Source organism: Cervus canadensis, chromosome 16 (assembly GCF_019320065.1).
Source record: "Cervus canadensis isolate Bull #8, Minnesota chromosome 16, ASM1932006v1, whole genome shotgun sequence".
NCBI lineage: Eukaryota > Metazoa > Chordata > Mammalia > Artiodactyla > Cervidae > Cervus > Cervus canadensis.
The window spans coordinates 13606149-13625147 of NC_057401.1; the positions used below are offsets into that span (position 1 = coordinate 13606149).

Here is an 18999-nt window from a genome sequence, read left to right on the forward strand (position 1 = left end):
ACCAGCTGAGCTACTAGGGAAGCCATTGATATCTAGAGTATTTATTAAATGGCGGCTGCTACCATAATTACCGTTATTAATAGCAGCAGTAGTCATAGGACTAAGTCTCCCCAGGTGGCTCAGTGGTAAAGAAACCGCCTGCCAGTGCAGGAGATGAAGGAGACTCAGGTTTGACCCCCAGGTCAGGAAGATTCCCCTGGAGTAGGAAATGGCAACCCACTCCAGTATTCTTGCCTGAAAACTTCCATAGACAGAAGAGCCTGGCAAGCTGCAATCCATGAGGTTACAAAGAGTCAGACACAACTGAATACACACACACACACACACACACACACACAGAGTCATAGCAGTAGCAGCAGCATTAGCTTTATGCCTATTGAAGTGAATCTGGAAAGGTATGCAGAGCCTTCCTATCAGTGTATAGTAAGCATATTTAAAGAGTTTGAGTTTATATCTTGAAGACCACTGTAGGATTTTTTTTTTTAATCAAAATAGAACATAATCAGATATGTGCTTTAGAGAGTGGATTGAAGTAAGACAAGAGCAAGAAACAGACCTGGTAGAAAGTCATTGCAATATTACATGCAAGAAATGATGTTTGTTGGTAGGGTTAGTGGCAGTGCAGACAGAAATCAACATATGTGAGAGAGGTTTAGGACTTCGGTTAATAGAACCTAGTGATTGATTATATGGGTAGAATGAAGCTGCAGCTGGAAAGAAGGATGTTGACTTGGCTGTAAAACATAATAACAGGGATCAGGAATTTCTCTCTTGACCTCTAAATCCCTAACTAAAGCCTTTTCTGGAACCATATTGGAAAAAACTGGATGTGATTCTCCTTCAACTGTATCTTAATTAAATGTTTTCTAAGTTGGAGGAAATGCACTCTGTTACTACATTCATTATGATGAAGAGTGTTCGTGGGCCCTTGATTTACACATGAAAAATTTGTATTATTTTTCTTTCTCTGTATGACATGTGACCAGTTCAAGATTGCACCGACAAAGCCGCTCAGGGGAGTGTACATTGTTCCTTAAGACATTCCCATCCCACGGCTAGTAGGTCTTGATTTACCTAAAAATAAATCAAAACCATCATCTTTGCAAATATATTTATGTTTTGAAGATATTTCCAAATATCTTTACTGAGTACATTCTCAAAGTCCTTAGTTGGACCCTGAGGATGGGGTGAGGTTGTATATGAAGATGAAGCAGAGATGAAATGATTTTAAGCTTATAGTCTGATAGGAATGAGAGGACATATGAATTCATAATCATAAAATAGGTAGATGATGACTAAGGGCACAAGAATTTATATATTCTTACATTCTCTTTAATGTTACTTATTCTTATGTTCACATGTATATCTCCTTCATTAAAACCATGAGCTCCTTGAGATACAGACTGAGTTATTCATTCTTAGGTCTTCCTTCCCCCTACAGTCTACACTACACTACAGTCTAGTGTAGTTCCTGTAGGAAATTTGGTAGTAGTTTTTGAATGAAAGATGTAGAAACAGGGCTTCAAAATATTGTGGGTAAGGGTCTCACTTCACTGAGAAGTACAGATTTTAAGGAAAGGCTCAGATGTTCAGGGGAGAAAGCTGGAGGACTTCAGCCAGCCACCACGTTGAGTAGGTAACTCCTGAACAGTAACTGTAGAGCACTCCAATTAACTTCAAAAAGAGGTAAATAATAGACTTTGTGACAGGAAGAAGGCTCTTTTCCTCAGTGTGTAAGAGCTTACTGGTCGAACTAAACAATCATCAAATTCATTATGTTTAACTGATGGACAAGGAAGAATCCAGAGATTCTCTGCAATAAATCTTTACCTGTGATCATGTATTCTTAGCTACCGCATACTAAGAGTACATTTGGCCTGCTATATCTCCGGGTTCCACATTCACAGATTCAACCAACCGAAGATCAGAAATATTTGGGAAAAAAATTTCAGAAGGTTCCAAAAAGTAAAACATGAATTTGCTGCACTGGCACCTATTTGCACAGTGTTTATATTGTATTAGGTATCATAAGTAATCTAAAGATGATCTAAAGTTCACAGGAGGATGTGTGTAGGTTATATGCAAATACTGTGTCATTTTATACAAGGGACTTGATCATCAGCAGGTTTTGGTGTCCTCCAGGGTCCTGAAATTGTCCCCTGCTGATACTGAGGGCCAACTGTACACATCTAAATCAATCCTTAGCTTGCTTCACAAAGGTAATTTCTCATGGCCTACTAGTACCCATAAGAATTTTTTTCAGAAGACTACACCTCAGTTCAGTTCAGTCACTCAGTCGTGTCTGACTCTTTGCAACCCCATGGACCTCAGCACACCAGGCCTCCCTGTCCATCACCAACCCAAAACTCATGTCATTGAGTCAGTGATGCCATCCAACCATTTCATCCTCTGTCATCCCCTTCTCCTCCCACCTTCAGTCTTTCCCAGCATCAGGGTCTTTTCCAGTGAGTCAGTTCTTCGCATCAGGTGACCAGAGTATTGGAATTTCAGCTTCAACATCATTCCTTCCATTGAGTACTCAGGATCTCCTTTAGGATGGACTGGTTGGATCTCCTTGCAGTCCAAGGGACTCTCAAAAGAAACCAAGAATTCCACATTTCAAAAATCAGCAGCATCTTAACCACAACTGAATATGGCCAGGGATAGGGAGGAGTCAAAAGAAATAAACCTACAGACAATAACAGAAGATAAGCTGCCAAGAAAAGCAAACTCTGGATTTAGCTCTTAAAGACCTTAGGGCAAAAGATAGAAGTTCTTCTATTTAAAAACTTAAGGAATTTTCATATCTGTTAAGACTTTGCTTAAGATTTAGTACATGTGTATGTTGTTTACTCAAATACGCATTTAGTTGGAGAAAGATTTTCCTCAAATGTTTCTCTATCTTTAGACTATCATTATTCATTAGTATTTGTTTTATTTACAGTGTACTCCCAAATGTGGTCCAGGATTCAAGCATCGGATTGTTCTGTGCAAGAGCAGTGACCTTTCTAAAACATTCCCAGCAACACAGTGTTCCGAGGAGAGCAAACCCCCTGTCCGCATCCGCTGCAGTTTGGGCCGCTGCCCTCCTCCTCGCTGGGTGACAGGAGACTGGGGCCAGGTAAGGCAGTTGGACCATGGGCCCCTGCTGAAGCGGCAGCTTGAGACACTTGAGGTTCCTGACTGGGTCATTATAGGGGCTCGCGACATGAGTGACAGACCTAGGTATGAGATGTGAGTGTGAACAGTGCACTGGCAGCAGCAGTCACGTATGGACTCCCTGAGCCATGCTTCTCCCACACCTACACACTTCCCACCTTCACCTACTTCTCGGGTTCTAACATTTTAACTTAAAGAGAAATAATCTAGATGACCAGAGATTTGACCAGAACTTTGGCTTCTACTGCCAACTCTCTCAACTATTTCAAGAACAAATCAGTTAACATCATTTTCTTAATTTTCACACTAAGAAAATGAATCCTCTTAACCTCACAGAAAACATGTAAGGATCTTAATTAGGTTTTATCTTTTTTTTTTAATGGCTGCGCTGGGTCTTCACTGCTGTGAGCAGCCTTTCTTCAGTTGGGGTGAGCAGGCACTACTCTTCATTTTGGTGCAAGGGCTTCTCACTGCTGTGCCATCTCTCATTGCAGAGCATAGGCTCCAGGCACGAAGGCTTCAGTAGTTGTAGCACTTGGGCTCAGTAGTTGTGGCACACGAGCTTAGTTGCTCCGCAGCATGTGGGATCTTCCTGAAGCAGGAATCGAACCCGTGTCCTCTGCACTGGCAGGCGGAGTCCTGTCCACTGTATTGCCAGGGAAGTCCCTGTGGTTTTATATTGATTGGATTCATTTATATTTTCTCCTCCAATTCCTGTTTTTTTCTTTCTCAGTTTTAAATTATGTTATCTTGCTGAAGGTCCTCTTAAACCCTTTGAAAGCAAATTGGTATATTTGGATAGAAGGCAAATTAAGTATTGTTCTTTTGAAAGTCGAAAAGGAAACCTATTTAGGTTATATTAAAAAATAATGCTCCAGAAAGTAAATTTCTAGTGACTCAATGCCCTTTTCCTGTGGTTTTACAATTAACCTTGTAGCTAGTTATTTTCTAATATCTGAGAGTCCAAGTAAATTGTAGTGGCATATAACTACACCAGCATGATTTTGTCTGTGCTCCGGGCCTGCCATTACTTAGTAGGAATGACATTTCATAGAATTACCAAAACCGTGGCCAAAATGCATTATTGCCAGAGTGTAGCTGTATCTACAGACTTCTCTGGGGAGTGGGCAAAGATTTTCAGTCTCCATTAAGGCAAATAAATATTCTTGGTCTATGCTCAGCCCTGTGGGGAAATAAAAGAAATGTGACCATAAAATAATTAACATTTGCATTTGTCTAATAAATAATTAATAATGTTCTTTCATATAATGATATTTAGTTTAATTTACAAAGTGCTCAAGTGGAATATACATCATAAGCTTAAGTAAGAATCAAATGCAGTTAAGTATTTATCTGTAGACGTGTGATAGTTTCACAATTTATAATTGATATTATGCTATTAAAGAATCAGAGCAGACATACTCTTATGATTTTTATTTAAATCAAGTAGGAATTTCCTTTCTTATATATTCTTTGTTGCAATGTAGTGTTATATAGAGGTCATGTAGAAGTTTTTGCATGTTAATAATTTCACCAAATTTCCCTGTTTGAGTTTATTCTTTTAAATGTTATCAAGTCCTTTTCTTCTCCTCTATACTTTCAATTCAGTTTCCTAAAATTGAAATTAACCAGTGAAAATACCTTTCAAAGATGCTTTATTACATCTTTATGGTGCATTTACTCATCGTTCTGTATTTAGAAAGTTAAAAATAAAAGTATCTGTGAATATCATGGCAAGTCCTATAAGTGCCTTGAGAGTTTTTGCAAATTAATCCAACAGGGCCTCAGTCTATTTATCTTGTAAATATCACCATCACCTATCTTTGCACAAGTAGTTCCTCATCTCCTTGATGCCAAATCTCAAAGGCTTTCCAGTATTCTGAGTGGCAGTCCCCGAAAATAGACCACAGCTTCACTCTTCAGCCAGGATAGCTGATCAGGCCCAGCTGAATCCTAAGCCCTCAGAGAGCACTTCAGTTCTAAAGTAAATGAATCCCAAGTAGGTGAAAAAGGAAAGGGAGACATGCTAACTGGCTAGCTACAGACCTCTTCTCAGATTTGTCTCATATTTGTATACCTTACAAAACAAGGTACTTATTTAGTGTCTCTTTTCTTTTTTTTTTTTCCAAACTGGTCTCATCACCAGGGCCCACAATGGTCACTGCTGTTAGACTGAACTAATATTTTAATCAGATTCAGAGCACTGCAGTAGACCACTGATTTGTCTTCCCACAAGTCTTTAATAAATAGGGAGCAATAGTGATGTCCCAGCCCTAGAGTCCCTGACTATTTTACTTCATCACAGGTATTTTCTCTTTATACTCTTGTTTAACTTCACTGGCACTGCTTGACACTGTTGGAATAACAGCCCAAGAAATCTCCATCTGTTGTCTTCTGGAAACGATATTACTTCTATATTCTAGGGTAATGACACAATCCTTGAGTTTCCAAACCAATGCTATGTAATAGAATGATTTAATCATATACCTCTCCAAAATGAACTACATATGGGCTTGAAAAGCTAGTATATATAGTATTTGAAATGACATAGTATCTATTTTCTCTCCTGAAAATTGTTGAGAACAGTATTTTGTCTCTTCTTGTCTTTTGGTTTAGTGTTCTGCTCAGTGTGGCCTTGGACAGCAAATGCGGACTGTGCAATGTCTTTCCTACACTGGACAGGCATCAGGTGACTGTCCAGAAACTAGTAGACCTCCATCAATGCAGCAGTGTGAAAGTAAATGTGACAGTACCCCCATCTCCAGTACTGAAGGTAAGTTCCCCAGTACCTCCAGTACAGATGGTAAGGGGACTGTAATCTCTAGTGATTTAACTGTATTGATTTACAGGGTTCAGAGAGCCCCATAAAACCACTGTTGTATTGTGTTTGCATAGAGTAATTGTGAAAGCTACACATGTACTGGATATATAATCAGGAAACCTAAGTTGTTTTTTTTTTCCTGACTCTTCCACTAACTGTATGACCATATTAAGTCACTTAACATTTCTGGAGCTAAGTTTACTTATCTATACAATGAAAGACTGGAATGGAGATAATCTCTAAGGTTCTGTCCAACCTAGCATTTTATGTTTGACTTGTGCTAGAAAGATAGAAATGATTTCTAATGAACCAAGCTTGAAAGTAAAAACTTCTGTTTCTTTTTGGCTATAACAATGGATTTATGCTATTGGAAAGGTTAAATTCTTGCTTGTTATACATATAATGAAAGCATATGTTTGGAACGTCTTAGGTTTCAAATACTAATTTTCTCATTGAAGAAAAATAGAAGTTTTTTACAGTTATTGTATAGCTGTTTATGTAGGAGGACAATGTCTTCAGACTCGGAAAATTTTCTGTTACATATGGGGAAGTCTCTGTATTAACAGCAGATACCCATCCAAATTCTGAACTTTCTTATATCATATTTAAATGAATGTACTTTGTTTACTCAATCAGGCATCCATTTGAAATCTCCTGAATGCTACTATGTGCAAGGCACTATCACAGAAACTGGAGAGTCCAAAGACAACTGTGGCATAGTCAGGAAGTTTAGACTGCCTTCTCATATATAAATATCTGAAGCATGAATTTTAATTATGTAAGAAACCCAGCTATAGGGCTCTACTTAAAAAAAAAAGATAAAGAGCTATGCTGAGTATAATTTGTTAATACTTATCAAATGAAAATGATATGGTAACTAATCTATTAAAAAGAGATTGTACCTTTTGATAAAAATCTATCCAGTTCCAGGGATATTTTTTAATCTTATTTTTCAATATTTCCATGAGGAATTTCATTTTAGGAGGAGCAAGCCTCTTGCATGACAAGATGCAGAAAACTTGCATCTTTGCAAGTGGCCCGTTTCTTATATCTGAGCAATATGAAAAGTGAAAGTGTTAGTCGTTCAGTCATGTCTTGACACTTTGTGACCTCTTGGACTGTAGCCCTCCAGGCTCCTCTGTCCATGGAATTATCTAGGCAAGGATACCAGAGTGGGGTGCCATTTCCTTCTCCAGGGGATCTTCCCAACCCAGGGATCAAACCCGGGTCTTCTGTACTGCAGGCAGATTCTTTACCATCTGAGCCACTAGGAACCTCCCTAGTGGCTCAATACAGTATACTTACTTTATAGTTTACTGTTTCGAAGAAGTATAGCTTTACCCTACATCAATTCAAAATCACAATTTTAATTTGCAGAATTTCTGGCTGTAATGCCATCTCCTTTTTTCCCTTTGGTAAGGGATATTCTATAAATTTAGCTTTCCTTCTCTTGAGAAGGGCTCAAAAATCTATGACAAACAGAAGTACTTTTCATAGCAAAACTATTTTCCTTAAATGATCTAAAATTTAAAGATTTCTTTAAGCCTTGCAGCAAACAAGTCTTCATCTACTGTAAATTATTGGCTATCAATCAGTTCATGTGGGTTTGGGAGTCTGTTTTTCAGAGTTGAAAGATAAAATATTAAGGTGGGAAAGAGGATATAACTATCATAGTAAAGTATGTTGGGTATTATGTTAGGCCCTTTATATTTATTATCCATTATATATATCTCATGTACATAAATATCTATGTGTATTATATAATCATGATAACAACCTTTTGAGAGTTGGTATTACTGATGAGGAAGCTAAGGCACAGAGAGAGTGACTTACCCACATTACAAGAGTAGGATGTAGAAGAGCCAGGATTTGAACATAGATTTGGAAGAGCCCTACCTAGGACATATCATTTTCAGTTACATATATATGCTGTTTGTAATTTACTCTTAAAATCAAGAATTTTAACATGAAAACAGAGCTTCTGATTGTGAAGTACAGAGACTTCTGGCATGACTGTCAACGGATTAAGGCTTAATAATTGTTGAAAGACCTGGCTTTTTGACATGCCCACAATAATGTGTGTTGAAATTATATTTATAACTTTATTTTAGGCCATTTTAGTAATTTCTCCAAACAGTTCTCTACAGTGGATAATTATTGTACATAAACTTTGCAGCTGAAGATGTAAGGCTGTTTTTATAGTGAGAAGAATATCTTTTGCAACTGTACTTATTTCTGCCTTAAAAAGATCCTCTTAAAATGGGTAGGTTTAATCTGATATTTCTTGGATTATTTGGAAAAATACTTCATAGTTATTTCTATCTGGCCAAATCACCTTTTGATCACCGTAATCTGAAGTATGCAGTTAGGACAATATTTTTAGCCTTCTCAGTAAAGAAGGAAACTTTTAGGAAATTATTAATCCTGCAAAGTATGACTAATCTTAAAATTGTTATTCCCTAAAGCTGTTGACTCATTTAAGACAGGATAAAATTAGAATTAAAGTAGAAATAGTATAGCTGTTGTAACTTGTTCTGTGTTCTCCTTAGCTTCCCAATAGCATATATATTGAGTATATTAAAATGTCTGAAACTATCTGATCATTCCATCAGAAGCTACTTATTGAATGCTTGCTGTGGCCAGCCTCTGCCATTTATTATGGAAATTCAAATACACTTGTAAGTTCATAGTTTTACAGGGTTTTACAGGGAAATACTTCTTTTAAAAAAAAAAAAGCAAGATGGAATGTGTTATGTGGAACCATTTACACAAATGCTAAGAGTGCTCACTGATGACTCTAATGTTTGGATCAAGGCAAGCTTCATAGACTAAGTGGTCTGTGAGCCAGTTGTAATCTGTAGTTGGAAAAATACAGATGAAACAGTTGATTTAAGTCATAACTTGTCATCCATAGAGATATGAAATGCACAGATAATACGGATTTCAAAAAAGAAAAGGCTCTTACATGAAAGTAATGTGTAAGAGTGATCTGATACGGTTTCTGGAAATCAGATCAAGGAGAGAGGAAGTCGCTCTTACAAAGGGGAAACTGGGAGGAAGGTCCAGTTGTGAGGGAAGGTTACCCAGGTCAAGTTCTGGTTATCGCAGGGGGTAAAAGAGGACTGCTTTTTTCTACCAGAGTCAGGTTCCCTTGTTTCTTAGAAAAGGGGCTAGTGAGAAGCTAGTTCATCTCTACTCCAAGCAGGACAGAGTAGGACTGAGGAAGATCTCTTGGGAACTAAAAGACCATCTTTCAGTGGGATCTCTATGGGTAACATGAACCACTAATAGAATCTTGATTATTGTTTCAACTACTGAAGTTTAGGAGATGGTTCCCCTCCTGATATCTTATTTTAAAATAATAAAAACTTTCAAACATACAGCAAAGTTGAAAGAAGTTTATAATGACTATCCACCATCAGATTCTATCATTAATATTTTACTGAACTTGCCTTATCACAGAGAAATATATCTGTCCATTTGTCAAGCGATGGTGTTTAAATAATGTGCTTTCCAGTCATCCAACCAATAAATTCATTTAATTTGCAAATATGCCTACCATGTACCAGCCACTGAGACTACAAAAGATTCCTGTCCTTGAAGGAAGCACAGTTTAGTAGGGGTGACAACATGCAAACAAATAGTTTTCACCCTATGATCAGTACTGTGATGGGGTAGACAGAAGCTCCCAGGAGTACAGAGAGGAAGGGGGTATCAGCAGAAGCATCACTGGGCAGGGCACTGGAAGGCGAAACAGTTGGCCGAGAAGATGTTGAGATGCTGGGCATTCCTGGCAGAAGGTGAGTGTGTGCAGTCACAGAGCGGTGGAGTCAAACATAGTTCAGTATGGCTGCAGAGGGTGGCAGATGAGCAGGCAGTGGAGATGAGGCTACAAAGAGACAGGGACTTGGTTTGGGGGGTTCCTGTATGCAGTGGAAGGAAGGTAAGACTCTATCTACCAGTTCTGGGAACAAGTGAAGGAAATCGGGGAGTGACAGACTGACAGGTGTATAAAGGGGCAGAGGGAAGATAGCCTTGTGTGGGAGAAGCGTTACAAAGTTGTGCCAAGAGTCCAGGCTAGAGATAATGAAGGCTTGAACTCAAGCAGATATGGTAAGGATCAAAAAGAGGGCAATGGTGACAATCTAGAGGCTGGAATGGTGAGGGAGATGGGAGGCAGGTTCAGGAGGGATGGGACATGGGTGTACCAATGGCTGATTCTTGCTGATGTATGAAAGAAAACCACAAAATTCTGTAAAGCAATATCATTCAATTTAAAAAGGTGGCAAAAAAAGAGGGTAATGAATTGAAAAAAAAAAAAAGGACAAAATAGAAAGGAGAAGAAAAAGACACTGATGAACAATTGGACATAGGAATGAGAATATGTTGTGGAAGTATTACATATGACTCTCAAGTGTCAGATGTAGGGAACTGGTTACTATTAATCATGGTATGGAATTTAAGCATCTATATGGAAATTAAGCACATTAGTCCCCCAAAGCCATAATAAAATAATGGAATTTGAATAAAGTTTTAAAAAATAAAAATAAACAATGGAGAGAGATTGAAGAAATGGAGGAAGGTTAAGGCAACAAAGGGTAGTAAGAGAAAGAGAATCAGAAGTGGAGCATCAAAAAATTAAATGGTGAGAGGGAGCTAGGAGGAAGAAGAAGGAAGATACAATTTGCCACGTTTAACATCTGCTTTAGCTTTTTATTCCTAAAAACCTTCAGCTAAGAGTAAAGGCATTATAGGTCTGATTTTGACAGACTGCCACTGATGAGGGTAACACTACATTGCTGCTAAGAGTGAATTACAGACACACTGGGTATCACTGCATTTGAATTACTACTCAGAGTACTTTTTCAAAGTGCGTCTGGCAGCTGAGACTAGCCTACTCAAGCTCACCTGAAATTCTATCCCAAATGCCATTTTATTCATCTTTATGCAGTTTCAGATTCCCTTGTAGTTTATATGGTGAGTCTTTTCAGCTTCTCAGTTGCACAAAGCACTCTGTCATCTAGTATTTATTGCTGCCAGGTAATGATTCATGGTGTGGAAAGGTGAGCAGGAAAGGTGTGGCTAGTGAACATTGGTTTACCAGACCAGGCTGTCTAACAGTGCCTTTGGCGGGTCTCAGTCCCCCTTAAGTAAATGACTCTGAGCTGCCTAAGCAGCTCCAGCAATCTCCTGAGATTCATGGAACAAAACGGCTACTGAATTTGGGTTTTAAGGTGGCATCTGATATATTAAAATCAGTGAAAGGAATGAATGGTGAAGGTCATTTGGACTTTGAGTTCAAGCAGGTGAGGAAGACCAGACATTTTTGTTGCCATTTTAAAGAGCTCATAATCCACCATAACATTCAGGGTCACATTCCTGCTGTCTAGTTTGGAGGGAATCCTGGATTTGTATTGGATCAAAGCACCTCAAGTTGACTGTGGGTGGCATCCAGAGAATAAGACTGGGTAAGAAGAAACCAAGATAGTAAAGAGAGAAAGAAATGGCTCAGTCCATGGTAAAGTGGACTCAAAATGAAGTCCCATAGTTGATATTACCTTGCTCTACTAGTAAAAGTCAGTGGACTGTTCCCACTGAAATGAATGCTATCAAATTCCCAAGCAAAACGTGCTATTTCATCCTTTTCCAGTTTGAATATGTAAAATACTAAGGACTCAAGTATAGTTTATCAGGAAAAGTATGCTGATTTCACATCCCCTACCCCTGACTCCTGCACCATACCTGTACATGCATAGCCTTTGCCTCTCTCTTCTCACCAGGCTCTGCATCTCTATGGGCTCTTTGACAAAAGTACAGCTGGTTTTACTTTTGTAGTCCAAAGGATAGACCCTTAGATGAGAGTCATAACTCTGCTTACTGTATTCCCCCTCTGAATTTCATAAAGAACTTACAGGCATAGAGAACATGCATTCTCCAGAGAAAAATCCTGAATGGTCCAACTTGGTCATGGAAGAATATGTCCTATGTATCCCAACTCCTCCATTAATAGAATTTAAGCCTGATTTAGGCAGGCTTGGCAGTGTTTTATGAAATAAATATAGGAACACTGCATTTCAGGAGTTGCTCTTATACTCCTTGGATTAAGTCAAGCCATCAAAGTCACAGTGAATCTCAATCCATTTGCATCCTAAATTCATAACCTTATATTCAGTGTGAGTAGTTCAAAATCATGTCTTTTAGGTCAGAGTTTTGAAAGATTAATGTAAAGTACCTGGGGAAAAACCATTGGCACATCAATGATAAGTAAATTCATGTGTTGCCTATGAAACAGGTTGTCTAATTTTATTGTTCAACTCTACCAGAACCCAGATTACCAGTGAGACCCACTCCAGCATACCTGGCAAGTTACTTAAGAGTCTAATAGTGGGTCTAATTCATATCATAAGGCCTAGAAGCTGGCTTTCAGCCCTTGATATATCCCTAAGTCTCTCTGAGAAGAATTTAGAAATAGTCCATAAATTGTCCCTCCAGAAATCTCTCACCTTGGATAAAGTAAAAGTTTATTTTAGGGCAGGGACGTGAGAGGAGATGTTAAAAAAGGAGAGACTAGTTAGGTTCACAAAATATTTCCCAGAAACCACACTCTAAGGACCTCTCACCCTTCTAATAGCCTCAGAAGAAAAAAGATAGAAAGAGTGTCTTCTCATTCTCCTCCCCAGAGAGTGCTTAGCTGGTACATGAAGATAGTAGAAGAAAAATATCAGACTCTGTCATCTTAAAATCTTTGACCTGCTAGCTCAGATTCCACTGCTTTAAAAGCAGTAGATATAAGTGTATCTGCATGAAGAAAACTTGATAGTAAAGACCAGACCTTCAAAGTAGATCAATTACAAAGAGATTATATTACAGAAAGATTCTACCTAAAAAAAAAGGATTCCTTTCAGTAGCTTTCCTAGTATAATTGTTTATGTCAGATTATGTATTACTTGGGTATAGAGACACCAATTTTTAGATATTTTAGATATTAGCTAGAAATCAATGTCAACTGAGGATCATTCAGAAATCCAGTCAAAACATAGCTGTCATTGTTTTTTTTTTTAAATATTTACCCCTTCTCTTGGATGGCAGAGCAGACCTCCTAATAATGATGTCCCAAAAGATTGACTTATCAGAGTTATCAGCTGAGAATAAGTATTGACAGGCAGAAACTCTTTTGCATTAAGATGAGAAGAATGCTGCCAAAATAGAGTAGTTTTGGAATCAGAAAAACCTGAGTTCTGGTCCCACTTCTTAGACCAACCCCCTGTGTGACACAGGATGAGTTTTGTATGTAGCCTTTTTGAGCCTCAGATTTTCCATCTGTAAAAAGCTGACATTTTACTTACTTAAAATGATTGTTGTTGTTGTTTAGTCACTAAGTCATGTCTGACCCTTTTGCGACCCCATGAACTGTAGTCCGCCAAGCTCCTCTGTACATGGGATTTGCCAGGCAAGAATACTGGAGTGGATTACCATTTCTTTCTCCAGGGGATCTTCCCGACCCAGGGATCGAACCCACATCTCCTGCATTGGCAGGTGGATTCTTTACCACTGACCCATCAGGGAAGCCCACTTAAAATGATTAAATATATATAAATATGTAAAACTGCCCAAGTCAATGCCTGGGATAAAGGAAGCACCTGATAAATTATTTTTAATGTTATCATTACTAGATTAATCCCTCATGGACTTAAAAGACAAAGAATGAAAGACTGGTCATTGGTTGATCTTCTTTGATGAGCAGGTTTTCACCTCTCTGAAGACCAATTCTTCCAGTGTAGGTAGTCCCTAGGCATCACTATGAACAAAGCTAGTGGAGGTGATGGGATTCCAGTTGAGCTATATCAAATGCTAAAAGACGATGCTGTGAAAGTGCTGCACTCAATATGCCAGCAAATTTGGAAAACTCAGCAGTGGCCACAGGACTGGAAAAGGTCAGTTTTCATTCCAATCCCAAAGCAAGGCAATGCCAAAGAATATTCAGACTACCGCACAATTACACTCATCTCACGCACGCACTAGCAAAGTAATGCTCAAAATTCTCCAAGCAAGGCTTTAACAGTATGTGAACTGAGAACTTCCAAATGTTCAAGCTGGATTTAGAAAAGGCAGAGGAACCGGAAATCAAATTGCCACCATCTGTTGAATCACAGAAAAAGCAAGAAAATTCCAGAAGAAACATCTATTTCTGCTTTATTGACTACACCGACGCCTTTGACTGTGTGGATCACAATAAACTGTGGAAAATTCTTTAAGAGATGGGAATAGCAGACCACCTTACCTGCCTCCTTAGAAATCTGCATGCAGGTCAAGAAGCAACAGTTAGAACATGGAACAACATGTTCACATGGAACAACAGACTGGTTCCAAATTGAGAAAGGAGTACGTCAAGGCTATATATTGTCACCCTGCTTATTCAACTTATATGAAGAGTACATCATGCAAAATGCCAGGCTGGATGAAGCACAAGCTGGAATCAAGATTGCCGGGAGAAATATCAGTAACCTCAGATATGCAGATGACACCACCCTTATGGCAGAAAGCGAAGAAGAACTAAAGAGCCTCTTGATGACAGGGTAAGAGGAGAGTGAAAAATCTGGCTTAAAACTCAACATTCAAAAAACGAAGATCATCACATCTCATCCCATCATTTCATGACAAATAGATGGGGAAACAGTGAAAACAGTGACAGACTTTATTTTCTTGGGCTCCTAAATCACTGCAGATGGTGACTGCATCCATGAAATTAAAAGATGCTTGCTCCTGGAAGAAAAGCTACAACAAGCCTAGACAGAATATTAAAAAAACATAGACATTACTTTGCTGACAAAGATCCATCTAGTCAAAGCCATGGTTTTTCCAGTAGTCATGTATGGATGTGAGAGCTGGACGATAAAGAAAGCTGAGTGCCGAAGAATTGATGCTTTCAAACTGTGCTGTTGGAGAAGCCTCTTGAGAGTCCCTTGGACTGCAAGGAGCTCCAGCCAGTCAGTCTCAGAGGAAATCAATCCTAAATATTCATTGGAAGGACTGATGTTGAAGCTGAAGCTCCAATACTCAGGCCACCTGATGTGAGGCACTGACTGACTGATTGGAAAAGACTCTGATGCTGGGAAAGTTTGAAGGCAGGAGGAGAAGGGGATGATAGAGAATGAGATGGTTGGATGGTATCACCGACTCGATGGACATGAGTTTGAGCAAGGTCTGGGAGTTGGTGATAGACAGGGAAGCATGCCGTACTGCAGTCCATGGGGTCACAAAAAGTTGGACACAACTGAGCGACTGAACTGAACTGAAGCAATCCCTAGAAGGTAAAACCATAATATAGGAATGGAATCTTCCTCAGGGCCCCTTCTTCACGGGAGCCCCTGGCACTCCATCAATACTGAGTGTCCTTCCATAGCCCAAGAATCACCATTTACTATCTCATCAAGGCCCGTTATCTGCTTGGCAGTCTTCAACCCTGGTACTTACCCCAGATTACTCCTCACCTCATCATAATTTACCTGCTCTCTCTTAAAATCTTATTGTTAATTTACATATTCATGCCAGTGAAGAGCCTATATATTTTTGACAGGGATCCCAGAGAAATAATACAGGATGGTTGTTCTCAAATGTGTTATTGGTAGCAGTAATGAGAGCTGATAAACTGAGTGCTCACTCTTGTGCCAAGTCACACGTGTTGTAGATGTTACCTCATACGAGCTTCACAACATCCTATGAGCTTCGTTTCACAGATGAAGAAACCGAGGTTTAGAGAGATGAAGTTATTTGGCCAAGGACAAACAAATACTGGGAAGAGGCGATGCTGGAATTCACCCCTGGATCTGCCACTCTCACCAGTGATACTCTCAGGTCCTGGGATGTCCCTGCCTCCCTAGGCTTGATCCTGCTCCTAGGACCCAAATGAATTCCTGCTTTCAGTCAAGTTACTTGGAATCAAGGTAGTTGAGAACTACCTCAGAAGAGGTTTTGGGAAGTTCAGAGGGGTACATCCTGGCAGTGGGCCTCCAGGCTGCCCCTAGACTACACATAGCTCCAGCCAAAGGGCCATGCTGGGACCTTTGTGTCCCAGGAGCTAAATCCTGAATATTTTATTTGTAATGGCCCGAATGGGTGACTGGTTGGAGGAAGAAATTTATGAATATTTAATTTATGAATATTTTGTTTCATTCATTATCTACTATTGAATCAAATTCTAAAGTCTAAATCTAAAAGGAAAATCTGTAAATTTTCTTGTATTTTGCTCATCTCAGAATTTTCCTGGTTCAGAAACTCTTCAACAATGGAGTAATGAGGGAGCCTGAGAAACGGCTACCACATCCAAGGAAGGCAGCAGGCGCGCAAATTACCCACTCCCGACCCGGGGAGGTAGTGACGAAAAATAACAATACAGGACTCTTTCGAGGCCCTGTAATTGGAATGAGTCCACTTTAAATCCTTCCGCGAGGATCCATTGGAGGGCAAGTCTGGTGCCAGCAGCCGCGGTAATTCCAGCTCCAATAGCGTATACTAAAGTTGCTGCAGTTAAAAAGCTCGTAGTTGGATCTTGGGAGCGGGCGGGCGGTCCGCCGCGAGGCGAGCCACCGCCCGTCCCCGCCCCTTGCCTCTCGGCGCCCCCTCGATGCTCTTAGCTGAGTGTCCCGCGGGGCCCGAAGCGTTTACTTTGAAAAAATTAGAGTGTTCAAAGCAGGCCCGAGCCGCCTGGATACCGCAGCTAGGAATAATGGAATAGGACCGCGGTTCTATTTTGTTGGTTTTCGGAACTGAGGAAAAAAAAAAACCAACAATGGAGTAATGAGCCTCCCAATAAACTTGCACCTCAGGAAATATTCTTTGTCTTCATACTGACTTGTGTCTGTAGGACAGCATTTTCTAAGTAGTAATCTAAGTATCGCATCCTTGAGAAATTCAGAGCACCACGTACTTGTCATCTGGTGGTAAAAGGTAGTAATAACTAATAGTAGTAATAGTAATTCAATATTTTACACTTACTGAGAGCCGATAACCATACTATGCACTGTGCTAGGCAGAATCATTGGATATACATGCTACATGTGGGAGTGGGAACAGTCATCTTTCCTATTCACAGGTGAGGATGCTTAACCTCTTAGGCACCGAGAGGTTAGGAAATTTGTTCAGTCATAAAGTTTGTAAATAGAAAGCTGGTCTTAAATCCAAGTAGTCTGACTACTAATTTTATTTCCTTGTACTGTTAAAAGAGCCAGTTCTCCTCTATCCATTTATCAACTAAATCATTTCTGTATTTTGGCAAAGAAGATGAAAGCCAAAGTTTATTTGGAACTTTAAGCAGTCCCACCAAACCCTGTTACAGTGCGTGAGAGTGATGGTCTCCACTGAAGGGCTACCCTATTAGGATGGCGTTTTGAAATTAAAGATGAGTGATATTATATCAGCTTTCCTCATCCTTTCAGTTCATTTCAGTCACTCTTTGCAACTCTTTGCGACCCCATGGACTGCAGCACACCAGGCCTCCCTGTCCATCACCAACTTCTGGAGTTTACTCACACTCATGTCCATTGAGTCGGTGATGCCATCCAACCATCTCATCCTCTGTTGTCCCCTTCTCCTACCGCCTTCAATCTTTCCCAGCATCAGGATCTTTTCCAATGAGTCAGCTCTTTGCATCAGGTGGCCAAAGTATTGGAGTTTCAGCTTCAACATCAGTCTTTCCAATGAATATTCAGGACTGATTTCCGTTAGGATGGACTGGTTGGATCTCCTTGCAGTCCAAGGGACTCTCAAGAGTCTTCTCCAACACCATAGTTCAAAAGCATCAGTTCTTCAGCGCTCAGCTTTCTTTATCGTCCAACTCTCACATCCATACATGACCACTGGAAAAACCATAGCCTCAACTAGACGGACCTTTGTTGGCAAAGTAATGTCTCTGCTTTTTAATATGCTGTCTAGGTTGCCTCATCCTTTATGCTTAGCTTTTCTCATCACTTTAATAACTTCACTATCTGGATAATATATTCCTCTAGGTAACACTGATACAACTCTTTTTGTACAACACAAAACAAAAATATTCTTTTTTATGGAAAATCTACAACACAAAAATATCCTTAGTCTAAAATTTTGGGGTTACTTTTCACTGATCGTGACAGAGAAGAAAAAGAAAATAACAGGTGACCTCCAAATTAAAATATATGGAGATACTTTCACCTCAAATTCAAACTTGATTCACCAAACATCTGATTTTTTTAGCACAAAGTTTAAAGAAATTTTTAATGTCTCTCCTACCTTTTTTCAGCCAAAACTTAAATTTATTGAGAATCTTAGTATAGAAAGTTTCTATTCCAATTTATAACAATTATTCTTTTTGAAAATCAGAACTCAAGGGAGTCCTATGGTAGCAGAGCTTATGCTTTCAGAAGATTAAAGGTTACAGTTTAAAATTTTAAGTCTTTCACTGAAAAAGCCTTAAAAGTGAGGTCAATAAAATTGTTACCTTACTTTTTAATAATAATGACTAGAAATTTTTCCATTTCTTTGCATTTAATTTTCCATGTTTATCATATGGCTTATGTACCATGCATATGATCTCTTGAACTTTAGTGGATTTATGAAGCCAAAGAAAAAACCAGGCAAATAAAGAAACAACAACAACTCTGTTCTGTTACACTAAACATTTCCCAGTGTTCTGCCTGATTCTAATTACCTTAAACAATTTACCCAGGATGCTTCAGTATAACCACCTGGAAAAATGAGGGTGGAACTTTGATCCTGGGAGGCATATGGAAATTTAATTACTAGATTTACAAAGTATTTTAAAACCCCCAGGTAAAATTGACCAGAGAACTGGAGAAGAATATCCTCATTAGCAGTAGTGGGGTTATATGGAATGGTGGGAGTTTCTGAGACTCAAAAGCCTGTGTCTATTTTGTTACATTGGCCCCTCAGCCCCATCTTCTACAACCAGCCTCAAGGGGAAGTGGAGAAAGAATCATTTATTCACCTTCTGGCTGCAAGAACTGCAGATTTCAACTGTGGCAGTT

The 18999-nt window shown here is 39.2% G+C and overlaps 1 protein-coding gene across 8 annotated transcripts in view; it reads left to right on the plus strand.

The window, feature by feature from the left end:
- The window catches only part of ADAMTS6 (ADAM metallopeptidase with thrombospondin type 1 motif 6), a 283064-nt gene that overhangs the window by 260254 nt on the left and 3811 nt on the right, over nucleotides 1–18999 (plus strand). For 4 of the 8 annotated variants that reach the window (XM_043488472.1, XM_043488474.1, XM_043488471.1 and 1 more), the window contains 2 exons: nucleotides 2945–3121; nucleotides 5776–5932. In XM_043488472.1, the coding sequence (XP_043344407.1) occupies nucleotides 2945–3121; nucleotides 5776–5932 (334 nt within the window). Of the gene's footprint in view, nucleotides 1–2944; nucleotides 3122–5775; nucleotides 5933–18999 lie in introns of those variants that run through there. The other 4 variants (XR_006273340.1, XM_043488475.1, XR_006273338.1 and 1 more) reach the window with 3 other exon arrangements.